General features: G+C 42.4%; 1 protein-coding gene across 1 annotated transcript; it reads left to right on the top strand.

Annotated features, from left to right (window-relative positions):
* The first annotated feature begins 916 nt into the window (after positions 1 to 916).
* Positions 917 to 16,555, top strand: LOC110991220 (uncharacterized). The gene is made up of 4 exons (XM_022256490.2): positions 917 to 3,068; positions 5,659 to 5,819; positions 13,953 to 14,019; positions 16,179 to 16,555. Exons 1-4 carry the CDS (start codon positions 992 to 994, stop codon positions 16,307 to 16,309), a joined length of 2,436 nt encoding a protein of 811 aa, XP_022112182.2. The 5' UTR covers positions 917 to 991; the 3' UTR covers positions 16,310 to 16,555.
* The last annotated feature ends 379 nt before the right edge of the window (positions 16,556 to 16,934 follow it).

A 16,934-nucleotide genomic window follows, 5' to 3' on the forward strand; every position in this document is an offset into this window, starting at 1 on the left:
AATGATATAACAAGTACACACAAACCGTTCAAAGATATTTTTGTAAGACGTCAAGTGTTGTACTGCGGTTTGGACCATAGGGCCAGTTCATTCTATAAATTCTTGTATCAACTTTATGGAAAATTTGTCAGTTCTTTTTAAATCAATGTGTGATGTAATATTGCACTGGTAGTTGTCGATGGTTAAAAAAAGTTTGGACGTTTGAACTACGTTTTATTGTAAAGATTCCGTCCAATAGTGTGTGATCAGTTCAATCAAAGAATGTCATTACTTGATCTTACTAGGGATGTTTAATTTTCATCTAGTAAAATACAGATAAATTCCGTATTGGGTAGCGTTTTAGGAAAACACTGGTGAACTTAATATCAGTGCGACTACTTTTCCTGTAAGATAAACACCAGCTCAGCAAACAAAAGGAGTCAGTCGGCCTTAAATCTTAAAGTAAAAGAAAGAAATGACCAGTTTTATATTGATTGATTAAAAATTCAGCTCTACGATCAGGCAAGAGATTTGAAATTTTTAGGTTTATGTTGTCAATCTTGACGCCCCGTTTTTTTCCTGTTGCTATCTCCTGGAGTCAGCCACGAAACTTAGTTTGAAAATTATTATGAAAAGACTCCGTAATTTATCGAACACGGGAAAATCGATAAACACATAAACCAAATGGGGGGTTTATTGCGGCCATTGACTTTCTCCCGGAAAGTTTCGGCTATCAGGTTCGCGAAAGAATTTTTCGACGCACTTTGCCCCAAGTGCACGGAACAATTGAGCATATAACCAAATTAGCCGGCCATTGTGTTGAAGGAATTTGGCTTCGGTTGCCAAGCATACCTTCGTCTATTGTTCAACCTCTGGCATTATCAAAGGATGGACACATTTCGAAGGAAATAGCTGTCATCAGTGGCCATGCCACAAGGGAGTGCATACTTCCGCAACCTTTGTAGCCGAAGACATCGCCATACCGCAGCTGTGCTGAGTATTTTGAAAACACATGGAGCTGAATAAAAGTAACTGGGGCGATGGCTCGTGTGCGAATGGGCCCGCAGCCTACTGCCCAACCGTAGATTTCAACTTGTGCTATACTAATGACGAAGTCTCCAGTCATCGGCTGCAGCGAACGCTGAGCGACGACATCACTTCATGGCAACTCCCTGTCATTTCTGAGGACCAGGGAGGTTTGAGTGACGACACTGGTTGGGGTGGAACATATTTGAGGCCCGTCTCTCCTGCTTCAGTTCAAGTCACTGCTCAATGGACATTACCGGATTCTTTTAAGTTTCAAAGAGCTACTTCAGCACCGCAGACGGGTTTGAATACACCCTCGAATACCCAAATTGCGATTGATGCTTGGTCGACTCCACCCCCACCACCATCAACGCTGCCACAGCAACCGCCACCATCGTCATCATCTTGGGTACTGTCCTCTTCGATAGCACTACTCCAGCAGATAGCAGACTCGACCACGGTGGTAAGCAACGCTGGCACAGTCGCTGACCCGAGCACACGTGGGAGTCGCGTGTTTACAGCCACCCAGGCCAGGGCCGACGTCTCGGACCCAGCATGCATTCACACTTCGCCCGCTGTCCCATGTGTCCCCGGCCCACCTGACTCCTCCTTCACCGGTGCTGCCCGCTTGGAGGCGCCTGGGTCCGAAGAGATGCCCTGCATCCACGAGGAGACCTGTGTGATGACTGAGACATTCGCCGCGGAGGACAGTCGACCCAGAAGCATTGTTGACAACTGGCCAAGAGACATCTCCAAACCCGCAGTCGTGTTCCCAAACCACAACCCAACCTCCAGTGTCGACATGTACATCGAAGTGGACAGTCAAAGCGCCGGTGCTGAAAGCATAAATCCAGGGAAAGCAGCTAAGACAAGCGAGGCCATATCCAAGAAAAGTTACTTTTTGAGGCGCGAGGACAAAGACAGGGAAGTTGCACCTTCAGAAACTGCGTCGACGGGACAGATTTCTCGACCAGGCATAGAATCTGAGGAAACGCATGAGAGAGAAGTTCCTGAACCTGTCCAGAATGAGGGACAAGTTGATAAACCTACCAAAAGAAGGTACGAAAAGTGTCACGGGAGAATCAGGAAAGACTCGCCGGAAAGGAAGAGGTTTGCGCGTACACCCCCACCGATCACTAGAACTCCTCACCCAGCTGCACCAGAGATCCCAGGCGCTGTACCCGGTCCAGTGCGGCCGGCCTTACCGTCTGCAATCAAGGCAATACCTCTCCAAGTTCAGCCGCTCGACTCTCGGCCCTTGTCCCCGATATCCCATTTGAAAATCCCGGACCCGGCACTTCCCATCAGCTCTGTATCCACATCAAAACCTAAAGACTCTCGAGTTCCATCTACAACTCATAAATCAGGGTACTCTAGTGCACTTTGGGCCAAAACTGTTACAGATGTACCGATCCGACCTGTGCCCATCACCGGCTCGCTACGGCCGTGCATGGCCTCGACTCACCCACGGTATCTTCCCCTGCCGCCCGTTCAATTTCCACCCCAGCCCCTGCTCCCAATTCCATTGCCACCGTTGGCAGCGCTGACTGGTGCACCTGTAACTTTCCTCCACCCTGGTTTTCCTGTAGTCTCGGGTCATCCAAACCAAACCTGCCCACCATTCACGACTGTAGGCCTGCCTCATCATGCTGGACTCTCGGCGGTTACTGTGCCGATTTTTAAGCGACCGCAGCTCCTCCCGAAGCTGGCCCCGGTCGGACCAGACCCCGGGGCCCTGCGTCAGCGATATGGTGCTCCGGTCGCACCGCCCACTAGACGCCAAGCACGCCGGCGGCGGAGCTCGAGCGACTCGCAGCCCGCGGAGGACGGACCAGAGGCGCACCAGGCCCGGAGGAAGCAGGCCAATGCGAGAGAGAGGGAAAGAGTGAACCATCTGAACGCAGGCTTTGAACATCTGAGACGAGCACTGCCGTGGATGCATCATGGCAGACGGGTCAGCAAAGTAGACACTCTCCGTGCAGCCATTGACTACATCAATCATCTCCAAAGACTGCTGTGGGAGGCCGACACTGCAAGTTATCTCAGTGAAACAAGATCTATTGGTAAGAACTCAGCAGACGGATTTTTCTTTTCAATTGAGAAAGTACAGTGGGGCAAAAATTCAAGCCCATTTTTATCATGTGTAAACTTAAAATTGGTCATAGACAAAAACGTGAAGAATTCTGTATCGGACCATCACAATTTTCAAGTGTCATAAACACCAACTATTGATTTCAGGAAGGAACGTCTGTTAATTTTTTTTGGGGGGGGGTACGGGAAATTTAGCGAGAAAGGAGATTCAGCACCAAGATTAACAGGTTTAAAAACTAAGGCAAACTTGTTGGTTTACACTAAAAAATTGTGACGGTTTGATGTTGAATTCTTTCCGATCACCACCTTGAAGTAAATTATTATTTTACGAAACAAAGAAAGAAGTAGCTCAAAATTGGAGAGTCTGTTCTTCCTTTTGGACAAGAAATTAAGTCATTGCCACTTTGTACTAACGAGAACCATTGAATTAGAGGCAAGATTAAAATGTAAGTTTATTCGCGTGCAGAATACATACGATTATGAGAAATTACAGCAAAAAAGTTTGATTATCGGCTTAAGTTTATGATTGGCGTCAACCACAATCTGAAATGCGGTTCCAATGACCAGGTGTATCTTGGTTAATTTTAAAATCTGCCAGGCCTATGGAGTATTACGAAATCGAAAATGTCACTGTTACTTTAAGACTTTTGGTGATTATATACCATCCTATATGCAGTGTTTTTCGCTGCCATTACTGGAAGTTTTCATCAAAGGCAATTAGGGACTATTTTTTCTCATTATGGGTGCAGCTCAAAAATCTAATGCACGTACTTAAATTACAGTAAATATCGTGAGTTGTGCTGTTTGATCGTTACAAAACTCGGGATTAACGCCACGAAGAAGCACAAAGAGGATTCCTTAATTCCAGGGAAACTATTTAGTCGCTAAAAATGGTGTTCTGACTCGCAAACTGCACAGCTTTGTACTGTGAAAAGTCGTTCAGACTGTTTAGTTAAGCAGCGCAACTATGTCGTACATTTTAAAAATCTACTGAAGGTTGTGACCCCAGTCGTTCTTACAGATTGAGTGAATTGTGCATCTCAATATGAATACCTACATTTACGGGCTACTCCAGACCCATACGTTCCATAAGCTCCCTTCCAACCACAGCTTCTGTCCCGAAGCGAGTTGTGTACCGATTACCTCGGCGCAGGGACCGGCGCAGTGCCAGCACCAAATAAGCCGGCACCCGAGGGTCAGAAACACGGCTAATAGTCTCAACTGCAATTCGCGTTTCTGTCGCTATGTGTGAAATTTTACAGAACAGAAGCAGGACTGTGTGTTTTTTTCCAGAGCAAAAACTAAAAAAATATTCTTTCTGTTTCATGTTATATCAGAAATAAAAATGAGTACCTGGCCGACGTTTGCCAATGTACTCACATTTCACCCCCGCTGTACAATCTTTTTTCAGCGTTTCTAAGTTTTTTTTTCTGCAGACAGTGTTCAGCTATACTCTCGAACCAGTTTCTTTTGTTCTGTAAATGCACTGATCTTTGAGGGGGAAAATGCGTGCTGGTAAAGTTTAATGTTGGGGATTTTTGAAAAGTTTTGACAAGAAGACCGGATGTAATCATTAAATAAACAGCAAAATGTAAATGTTAGCAGCTTAACAGGTTTGCAACGATTATGTGACCAGAAATGCGGGAGAGGTGCTTCATGCTTATGACGAATATAATTCTGAGGGTGGAAATAATCGTAAGCGAAGAAAAGGATGATGAGAGGCGTGTAAATCCATGTAGTCTGTGTCAAAGACGGTGCTATTCGATACTTGTTCCGTGCGCAAATACCTACACTCTCACATTCACCCGAAACCGAGCGGCGCCGGGTGCAGTTTACACTAATCCTGTACTGCCGAGCCATAAGTCGAGGGAATCGACACTGCATGCGTCGAGAAGCACAAACTATTTCAGAGTCGATTAAAGTAGGGAACAGAAACACTTGCAAAGAGTGTAGGCCTAAACAATTTTCCTCTGAAAACAAAACAAAATAAATAAACAAACAAAGTTCTTGGAACCAAGACCAACAGATTTCCTGATCGATCATGCTCCTATCCGAATCCAACAAAATCAAACAAGAGACTTGTAAAAATGTGAAACCCGCTGCATGCAATAAAACCTAACAGGTGGATCCGTTGCTCTTTTGTTTAATGCCGAGATCGAACAAATGTTACTTTAACGTCAACACCCTTTTAAGCAATTAGAATTAAAATAAGATAAAGAATTCTATATCATGTCCAGGTATTTTTTGAAATATGTTTTAAATTCGTTCTGGCTAGCTGTTACTTAAATGGTATATTTGTAATAATTCTTTAAAGTACATTATAATTTGGAGTTAGGCCTTTAATCTTTTTTTCATCGGCGTGTTTTGAGCAAACGTATTTAGCAATTCAGGGCTGTACTCCCAAAAGGACCACAAGGAGTGATGTATGTACAATATTTTATATAAGACAATGTTATATAGACCAGCTTTGCTGTGCAATCGTGTCGTTACATTTTTTTCAAGAGATATCTGTTAACATTTCATGCCATAAAGAGTTCTTTCCCTTTTTGTTGATCACAATAGGGTCCAACTTCCCGACCAATGATATGTGCAAATATGTTCACCCTCATCAGCACTACCCACAGTTCGGATACCTCCGAACGAACTTCACATTTGCAGACAATATCTCGAGAACGGCCGCCGAGACGGGCAGTCGGCTGGAGCTTGGACCGCCCCCAGCCAAGGTTGGTGGAAATATTCCAAAATGAATAACCCTAGCCATGTCATATCAACAACATTCTATGCAATTTACAATACTGAGTAAAGTATTTTTTATGTCTTCACCTGATGATTCTTTAACATCCAAAGACACTGTTTTGGTATTGAAATTGACAATGCTACAAAGAAAAAATCATCAATATCTTGAATTGGAAATACGGGAAATATAGTGATTGAATTTTAGTCCTATAGATAAATTTCAAATTTAGCGACAGAATGTTGAGGATTGGCCTGGCATTGCATTTTTGCATAATACACACAGATTTTATTAACGTTAAAACAATATTTTAAACTTGTATGAGGTCTTTTTTTATTTGGAGCATATGAAAGCACTCGTGAATCATGTTTGAAATATGCGTCAGTCATAAATATCCTGGACCTTGGTTTCCTGCGCAGCATGCGTAAGAGTGCATTCATACCAAAGTGTTATTTATACGAAAAGCAAATACTATCGAATGTTCTTAAAGTCGCATTCATTGATGCATGGTTTCACAGCTAGTTGGCAAGAGTACGTTGATGTCACGACTGATTACAAAATAACTGCACATTACCTTCAATTATTAACTCATTTGGTTGAAAACAATTCGCTAACACATTTCCATTTTTAGATTAATTAACAGCCTTTAGTCTTAATTCAAATTCTCTGGTACTCGCGGAAATAAATGAGTAATGTGACCTTATCCACCAAATAACCCTACTTTAGTGTCAAACTATAAACAAGATTTATGGACAGACATTATTTCTGGAAGTTACGCTTTGTGTGCACATGAAGCTAACAAAAATCGCAAAATCTTTGGAGTCTTTCTGTATGCCGCTTTCACACTGACGCAGTAATTCAGCATAGTGCAAGTTTCCGCAGACAGGTTGTATGGAAGCTAAAAATAAAACATTTCTGGCATTTTTATAACCAGTTCAGTGGAATTTTCCAGAAGAGGGACTCAATACTAGCTAATGCCGTGCAGACAAGGACTCATTATGAAAATATGTTTTTTATCTATAGATTAAAAATATTTTTCTACAGGAAAACAGTCATTGGGACCACTGCCTTGTTAAGTGGCTAGCGTATGGATTTTTGGCGTTGAGTTCGTCAACGGTTGCCCAGTTCGCCGTGGTATAAAGTCTGTAAATGCTGAGATGGGATGGCTTAAATTTGTCGTATCGTTTGTACGTGGCAATTGGATTTGGGTGCTCAAAGGCTCCAAATTAAGTACATTATTTCACTGTCTAGAGGGTTCATATACATATAATAAATGTCATAACTGGCTTGTAATTTCTTGTAAATCTATCCGATGCGACATATTCACAGTAGTAAGCAATTAAAAAAAATTATAATTGTTTTATACACTGAAACAGGAATACTTTTCCTGAAGACGAAAAGAGGCCACTGTTCGAATCGTCAAGACCATTTCTCATCAACGGCCTTTCTGAGAGCCAACAAATTTTCTTCCTGTGAGAGACTGCGTCATTGTGTACCCGCAAACAACACCTCTCTAGAAACGGCTGTTGCCAGTTTTCTTTCTGTTTTTCTCCCTGTTTTAAGTAGAATTTTTCTTTTGATATCCTTCTGACGGATTGTATTTTATTCTTACAGTGCCTTACAATATTTAAAAAGAATCGCTCGATGGTTTGAATCGATTTCTGACAATCTTGGGCAATGCATCTTTAAGGCGTGTTATCACAAGACGGAAAACCTCAACGTCTCGAATAAGAGACGAATGGAAGCTAGAGGTGGGATGCTCTCAGACCTATTGGGCGCTTCCCTGTGGTCGTCCAATCAAAGTTGAGGGGGTGCACCTGTTTTTTGGCAAGGAAGCCTCGGCTTAATTTGCTTGTTTGCCGCTCAATGGACAACATCTGCAACCGGCGGCAAGCTGCCCCAAGGGTCAACGCGGTGGCCACCCCTTGTGGCAAATGGTATCATCTATAAACAATAGTAATAAAAACGAATCGAGGAGGATGCCATCAAATATATCAACATTTTGAGGGGTAATGTTAGTTGTCTAGTCACGAGGTTCAAAGTGGTTCATCGGGATTACCTTTTCTGGCTTCTTTTCCATAGACTTTCGTAGGATCTTCACCCCTTTGGGGTGGGATCCTCACTTCGGCTTGCTCCCACTTAGAGAAACATCTGTATACCCCCTAGTAAGAGACTGCCGAGGGAAAAATTACTATCAAATTGCAAATAACCTCCTCTCGGTTCCCATGCAAGGTTTCGGTGCAATCAGGAACTCTTATGGCTGCTCGAAGTCTTCAACTTTTTTTCAAAATAACAAATATACAAAGTTGATTAAAATAAATTTATCTGATCATTTTTTACAGGTGCTATATTCTAGAGCGTTTTGTTTAATCGTTATTATCCAAATGAGAAAATATGATTTTTTTCGTCGTCTATTGCCATATACATGCTCCTGCTTGATCTGTGCAAAAGCGAAAAACCGAGACAATCGAATTTTCAAGAAGTAAATGCATTTCTTGAAGTTTTTTTTCTTTTGGCAAATCATTAGTAAATCATCTGAAAAAGAAATACTTGTCGAGCAAACTGTTAAAGAAATATCGTTTTATAGGAATATTTTCCTTTTAACGCGTAATCTTCACACCATCACCTGCAATGTCTCTCTCTCTCTGTCTCTCTCTCTCACATACCGCCGGCCTGGCCGTATATTCCTTTACATTGGAACGAATCTTTTAAATTGGACCCTGAGCGTGCAATGTACATGAAAAACTGCCTACTTAAACTCATTTTCTATTTAGGATGTATCTATTTGTAACCCGTAACACTTAAGATGTGAGCTTCTATAATGGTAACCTAAGTGGCGATAAAATGTGCACAAAGATTGGTTTTAGTTACCAAAGTTTCTTTAACTGATCTGTAACAGTAATCAACAATATTTTTCGATTTACTCTTTTCTAAAATCCCATTCAAATGACGAGAAATCGAGAGTCTTTGGAGTAAAAACAAATTGTCATTGTTTCCATCACTTGGGCGGAGTTATCCGAAAGGCAAACTGGGCCACACGCCGACCTCTCCTGTCAGCCCACGAGGTTCGCGTACCCTTAGCATACCGGCCATTCCGAGTCGATGTGTTCTCCCAGCCCCCCGGTAGGACGACAGCTGCCTCGTACGGCTGACAGCGGGCAGTGAGGGGCGTCCGCTGCGCGCTAAAATGTGACCAATCGATTGTCTTTAAAGGGATCACATGAATGACTAAGCAAATCTCCGTGTAAAGTATGAAGACATTTTGCTCTCCATGGCTATAAATTTGGCCAGTTCGGTTTTTAGTAAGAATTTTGCACTGTGAATTTATAAACGGATTACAGTTTCACCTCTCCTTTGGCAAGAATTTATGTGGTTAGTGAAGCATAATTTTACACGTTAACAGAATTAGACCAATAAAGAATAAAATCGCCACCTATGGATTTTAGAAATTCCGTAATTAACAAAACTTTCGATCGGATTGTACGTGTGGTTTTAGCCTTTACAGAAAAAAGAGGGGGAAGGTTGAAGGTTTCATTCAATATCTTTTCTAATCTTACGGAACAAATAAAGCAATGCGTGCACCTGTATTAATTATTAGTACAATGTATTCCCCTATGTAAAGTTGAATGTAACCCTTTAGGATTTACCGAAAAGCCATTCTGATTGCTGAAATGCCGAATAGGAAAGGAACATTTGGACCTTGATAACAAGTTTCCTGAGAATCATCATTATGAAAGGTGAAAAAGTAATGACCGTTTTCGACTTAAAACTGTATAAAAATGAAAGAGTGAAACTATGGGACTTAACGTTTTTAGAGTAAATATCACTCTGAATTTACTTTGATATAATTGAAAACGAACCCCTTCCAGTGTAAGATCGGGATAAATCTCAATGTATTTCATGAATTCAGTTTAACTGGAATTTGTCTCGTCCTATAGTTTCAATCCGAGGATAAAAGATATTCACTGGAATGGAGGGAAATTTCTCTCTTTGGACTTTGGAGACTTCACCGTCCAGCTCTTTTTGAAAGTTTACAGAAACCGGTACCAAAGTTGCTCACTTTAAACCGTTACTTTCCTGAACAATGCAGGAAATCGACCCCTTCAAACAAAATGTGACAAATTGGCGCCAAATTCGTTTTACTAATTGCCCAATCAGCACCCATCGAACACCAATTTCTTTGGCCTTCCTCGCACCCGTGGGGCCTCAGTGACTCCCCGACACGATGCGACACCTAAGAAATTCTGCCTGATTATTTTACAGGAACACTAAATAACATGGCAGATGTTTCCTCGCCGTGAATCACTCGCCCCAATCCCCCTGCCGTCCAAATGCGCCCGCCGTGGCGGGCAGTCAACAAATATCTGATTGCCAACATGGCAGGAGCTGCGAATGTTCGGGCCGACTTGATAAATTTCATTATCACCTGCACATGTTTTGGGTGATGAAGGTCTCTCCTTTGATTTGACATTTCAGTTTGCTAGTTCGCCTGCCGTTTATGCCAAGAAAAATACTTGTTATGCAAGATTCTGAACAGAAAAATATTCCATCCTTATGTTATGGAAAGCGGTTAAAACAAAACAAAGATACAAACGAAAGAAAGCGCAAAAGTTATTACTGAAGGAAACAAATTCGTTCACGGGAACAGGCAAATTAATTTGTGGAATGTTTCTTTATGTATAAAAATCACTCATCAGTGGTGCTTTTTTGTTTGATCTCGATTAGAAATCACTTGTTTGCTCAAATAAATTGATTGTGGGAAACAACGGGCAAGATATATTCCTATGCATGCAGTCGACAATCCTGAAAAAAGGCCAACTTTTTCACTTAAATTTGGGTGTAATCACGAGGATTTCTTTATTGAGATCTTTTGCCAACCTGGCTTAAAAAATCAGTCTGGTATCCGTTTAAAATATTTGCAGCAGGCTGCAAAACCCGACTTTAATTCGTAGTACAGGTCAGGCCAGCATCTTCAAGGTACATCGACACTGTGAAGTAATGTTAGAAGAAATTTTGTTGTCTTCAAGCCTCGAGGCCTCCACAGTATGTGAAGCTTCTACGGAAGTCATTCACTCCGTGCGAGATGTAACTCACAAGCCCATCAAATATGACCCCCTTGGTCGAGATTGATGAACTCCGAGCGAACTCCAGGTGCTTGACTCAGTCCAGGAGGAGTTGAGGAATGCCTATCCTCCTCCCCGGGCCGTTATCTCCTCTCGCTCTCTCTCTCTCTTTTCACACCCTCGACAGATTGCTAGAAATTTGCCTCACTGGTCTGGTCGTTGTTTCAGGTGCTTGGCCGGATCTGCTCCTGACGGCCACGCTTATAGATTGAATCAAGCGGAAGGCAATGTTTCAGATGATTGGGCGATGGTTATCCTCAGTGAAAATAATAACGAAGTCTGCGAAAACTATATGCTCCTCTTGAGATACACGGGTGAAACGATTGCTCGTTTTTCTCGGTTAAGACTTGGTTGTCAAACCTGTTCATAAATAGTCATGCCTTTTGCTAGTTTGTAGCCAACAACATGCGAGATCAGCTTATTTCCTGACTGAAATAGTGCATGAGTTGTCAACAGCCTCTACTTAAATTTTGGGTTGTCTTTACTACACAGGGAACTGTTGAAAATTTATGTTCTAGAACGGAACGATTACAAAGGATAGGAATATTTTATTTCTTCTTTAGGATATAACCTGTAGGCCTACAAAGATTAATGTGTTTTGTCTCAAGTGGAAGTCTTAATTTCGTCATCAATTTTATCGTTTATTGTCGTTTTGTTTTAAGGAATGCAAGATGGAAAATTCACATCGCTAGTCGTGTGCTTAATGAGTGGATTTTAGAAGTTTATTTCTTTCTTTTCTTTTAAGTGCTCTTGTTTTCGCCTTCCCAACAATATAGTGAGACTTGACTGTTGTGTGAAACATAACCCTTTGAGCCGAGTTAGTTTTGTGGACATCTTTCTTTCGCGTTGTCTGTCCAGTTATGGATCCCAGCTCCTTGCTGCAGACAATAAAACACAATATAATAGTGGATATTAATAGGTCGAATCATTTGTGGGCTAGTACAGTTAAGCTTTTCGAAAAAAACAGTCACTTCGTCGGTTTCACCATGAAGTGACGAACCGTCCTTGTTATCAGTGCAAACATTTGCCATCGTAAAATTAGATTTTGTTGCAACATCACGACCGACCAAGCCCAATTTTAAGGCGCTGAGACGTCACTTTTAACAGTGTGAATTATGCAGGACACGAAAACTTTGCATCTGAAGCAGTGTCCGCATTGGTCACACGGCTTACTGCTTCAGTTTTTTTTTCCATTAGCGCTCTGCGGCGAATAGCCGCAGCTTGAAAGAAAACGGTGTCTGTTTTGGACACTGTCGGACTCGTGTAGGCCGTGCTGTTTAGCTTGGTGACGTAAGAACGTAGCCGCATGCAGTCGGGTGTGCTATGGCCTTTACTTCGTTGAAACTTGAAATTTTGTGTTGTCCAATACCACCCACCCCAGACGTTAGGGTCTTCTCTACCCGAAGCGACAACCCCACCTCTGCCCCCCCGGCATAAGGGTCCCCTATATCCGAACCCAAGGTTTCCCGCCAATTTACAAATATACAACCTGCGAATCTCGTTTTGCATTCCACTGCCTCTAGATTAATTTCATAACCCAGCTCAGCACACTCTCCAGAGGACGGCTAGAGTATCCTGGCCGAAACGCCGAGTTGACGCTCACCAGTTCTTCGAAGAACCACACCTCTTCCAAAAGAGACTGATTCCATGGTGTACTCGCAAGCCTACATCTCATGTGACTTCCACCATGACTTCAAATCTTATTTAAATTTGTCCTTTAGCCTCATGCAGCGTGATTCTCGGAATCGAGCGATACATTATCCTCTCTAAGCTCTATCCAGCTGAGCCCAGTTTTAACATTTATTAGGTGCGCATCATGTCGCAACTGAAAACACTTAATTTTCTACCGTAAACAACATTGATTGACCACTGTTTCTTCAAATCTAAGAATGCTAGTTATAGCTGTAGATATCTTAAATTGTTTACCCCCTCTTGACCCAGATGCCAGCAACTATGAACCCTCGGACCTGTCGAGTTTTCACCTTCACAAAATATATTTTCAGATACACGAAGGGTCAACTCCCTTTTAAACAGATTAGCGGTTACAGCGTTCGATTTATTCCCTCAATTGTTGACGTCCAATGTCCCCTTCTTTTCTTAACTCGCCCACGGGAAACCCAAGAAACAAGTTCATTTGCCAAATCTGGCCAGCGATTCCGCGGCGGTGTCGGGTTTTCACCGGGAAGGGCCGGGATTGGCCCGGCCCCTATGGGCCCCGCGGACGGCGCGACCCGGCGGTCCTCGATGGTTTGTAACGCGATCGTGGGACCGGTGCGAGGGTACTGGAGGCTGAGGGCTGTTTGACCGGATCCACCGCTGCGGGTGAGGGGCTTAGAAGCTGCGTCCCACGGTATCCTTTCCCGTGCCTGGGTTGAATCCCACGAAGAGGAGCGATGTCACACGATGCGCATCATTTAGGCGCGCATCGCAGCTCTATACATAAGGGAAACGAAATTAGTTTAACGGTCGGGAAAGGAACGTTTATTCATACAATTTCCTTTTGAGAAGGCTTCAACGAAATTTGCCTTGATTTTTCACCAAATGCAAACAAGAGTCAACCCAACAAATAAACAAAAAAACAATTTTTACAGACAGACAACAGAGTTCTGAAAAAACACGAATATTGTCTTTTCTTTTGCAAAAATATTACATTCGAGCATGATTTAACAAACACAATCAGATTGAAATAATGCTAGCTTGTCCGTTTTGACTCGATGGGTTGGTAAACACGTTCCTAATAGCACCATCATTGATTTGACAAAAAATAATGAATAATTATTCAGATAAAAAGGTGTCTGTCGAAATCTGCAGGCATCTGTTGATGGAAATTCTCGGACAACCCCACACTACCTTGTTCTAGCTTGTTTTAAAAAGTACAGAAATCTCGCAGGCAAGCAGTTTCATTGAATAATTTTTACTAAGTTTGGACGAAATCCAAGCAGTAATTATTCATCTCTTGCATGTAAAATATCATTTTTTTTCTTTCTCTTTCTCTCAAGATACCGCGACTTGTCGCTCCGCCACCGCTTCACGAAGAGACTGCTCTCCGTTGTCTGCACGGCTACGGTACGTATATTTTTCATCGGAGCTACAGGCTCCGCCAAAATAGCATTTCCCACAAAGATTACAGACTGCCTGAATTCGGACTCGGTATGCGTATTAAACAGACCATAGGAACGAACAAGCTCAGGCACGTTATTGTTATTAAACAAACTTTTGGGGAAAAAATCACTTATTAATTATTTTGACATATGTAAAAATAATAAACGAACGCCAGTGTCAAGAATACGCAACTCTAGCACTACCTTTCAGAGTGAATCATCGTGAAAATCAAGTCTGTGAACTCTCCTTCTGAAAGCATGTTTTGACCCAACGTATTATATGTGGTTTGATGCAATTAAGTATGCAGAGCCTCGCAATATTGCGTAAAACCACAAAAATCCCCATAGTCTTTCTTTTTTTTCCCCCGTCAATGCTATATTGTCATATCTGCAACTTTACTAAGGGAGGTCCCGAGCATCCCGCGGTTTCAGCTGTTGCGTCTCGGCGGGACACCAGCTCCATTCGGGTGCAATGGCCGGAGTTGGCAAGGAGACTGAACTCGGAGTTGTTTTTTTTTCCATTTTCCTCCCTCGCAATTTCAGAAACTTCGAACCGGCAATAGGACTCCTGCAGCCGATAGGTCGCCTACCGTTTGTTTGAAAAAAATTGCAAGCAGACTTCATGATTACTAAAAAAATTTAAGTGAAAACGACAGCATACTCCCCGCGACTTTATACCGAAGCGTTCTGAAGAAAATTTTCACCTTTCGGTATCCCATAATCCTCTCACGTGGACTGTATTACAAACTATGGCCGTTTTCCAGTACTCAACTTCAGCTCCGTCCCAGGCTTCAACTGTTTTTTAACTAGCTGACGTAGAAGCTGTAAGGGCAGTAATTAGTTTAATAGTGCCACAAAACATCAAATAAGATGCAAGAGAGCCAGAAATTACAGTAATCCAATTTAATTTAAACACTTCAGGCCCACAATCGGGGATTGGTTTTGGGAAAGAAGCCTGAAACGGAGCCCAAGTCGAGTATTGGAAAAGGGCCAAGGTTCTAATTGTCAGTGCCGACCGACATATCATTGTCAACGAATTCATAACAGAGATGGTTGAAAAGCGCATGTGTAATGCACCAATAACGAGATCCGGACCTGGGCTTCAAAAGCCATGGCAAATCGTTTTAATTTAAGCGACCTCTGCGGGTCCAAACCAGAGTATTGCAGCCTTGGATACGATTGCGCAAAACGTTGCCGTATACTTCCAAAAGTAACATCTGTATATGCTTTCAACTATTAACACAAACCGGTACACATCCTAGGGCGGCCGCATCAGACCCGGTATGTGGTCATACCGTTATTGTGGCCTCCTTCGTCAATCTCCTGTATATTTTTGGTATTAAGAGGCGAACGCACTGCATAGACGCACAAACCTCCCTATACAGATGAGTTTCACCGGGCAACAGTTGCACGTTGGTAATAGACACCTCTTGTGACCTAGATTGATGTTATCATTTGGATGATGTCGATTATCTCTCCATATTGACTTGACCCAGAACGTTCCTTCAAAAAGCTGGCCCCGCGTGAGAGCAGCCGGCCGGTCATAGGCTTGATGTGAGTGGTCCGACGGTAATACGCCCAGGTGTACTGTGGTATTTTACGCCCTCTCCAGCCCACGCATCGGAATCTGTATTTTACAACCTCTCGTGTCGATTTCACAGTGTGAAATGGTATGGCCCCGTTGCACATCACTGTATGCTGTTCGCGACACCTTCAGATGAAACTGTTATTTAATTGGAACAATTTCATTGGCAATTAATTTGCCATTTACTACGGAGATTCTTGGCATGATGAAGGCCTAAACCGTTTACGTCAGTTGGACGACGATGTAACTTGGAAAAGACATCTGTTAAGCATTTTTTTCATGTTCAACCTCAGAATGAATGCCAGTGTTATGAGCTTGCCATTGAAGGGTGTACATATTTTAACAAGTTATTAATTAAACAAGATCTCGTCTTTAGTTTTGAGTGTGATTTTATGACTAAGGCATAGAATCGAGTGTACCACCGTATCGTTCCTAAGTTTAATTACAGTGCACAAACTTGGGATAACAATGATAAAAACTTGTATTTCAACACAACGACATGTGGTGGTCATATAAGTTTTTCACATTTTCAAATGCAGGAGGGATTCGTGTACCATTCGCGAATGGTCCCATCACTGACGGTTCGACCCATGCCTCTGCTAGTATACGTATCACCGCCAAAAGTGACGTGAACAATAACAGCGCAGGCAGATGTAGCAACCCTGCCTGAAGACTAAGACCATGGGAAACTGCAGTTGTAAATATGTATTGTACAAGTATTCATGTTTCTTATGACCATTTGTGACGACACATATTGGAAGCGGAATTTTCCATTAAACATCACTTCTCAACATGCTTTGGGAAATTCAATTAACAAATCAAGAATCTCTAAATATTGAAACAGTACTGATTTTTCAAACCCAAAATCTCACGAAAGCAATAAAGGTAAATGTTTCGAAAAGAACAAAGGAATAATTTTGAAATTCACTTGATGGTCTCATTTCTGTTCATATGACTGGAAGTCTAGAAATCGATTCGTTTTCTACAGAGTTGAAATTGACAAGTCGGGCACAAGACAGTTCTCAAGTCTGTTCACCAATCAGGTCAGGACTAAATAGATGAACAATGGCCAAGAAGTGCATTGTTCAGGGCCTAACTTCCTAGATTTTTGTTCAGTACACAATTTCACATTTTGGACAGCCCAAAGGCAGGGGAATGGGGTAGATTTGTATCTACACGTTAGGGCACGATGCAGACATAAGCAAGGTAGATTGTTGACAAAGTTATACATGCTTTGTGCCAAAGATGAAAGCAATCGGCATGTTTTTTTAAGGGGTGGCCCGAGAGGGAGGTCT

This window comes from Acanthaster planci, linkage group LG03 (assembly GCF_054643075.1).
Source record: "Acanthaster planci isolate LZ-2023a linkage group LG03, COTS_SCS, whole genome shotgun sequence".
NCBI classification, from domain to species: domain Eukaryota; kingdom Metazoa; phylum Echinodermata; class Asteroidea; order Valvatida; family Acanthasteridae; genus Acanthaster; species Acanthaster planci.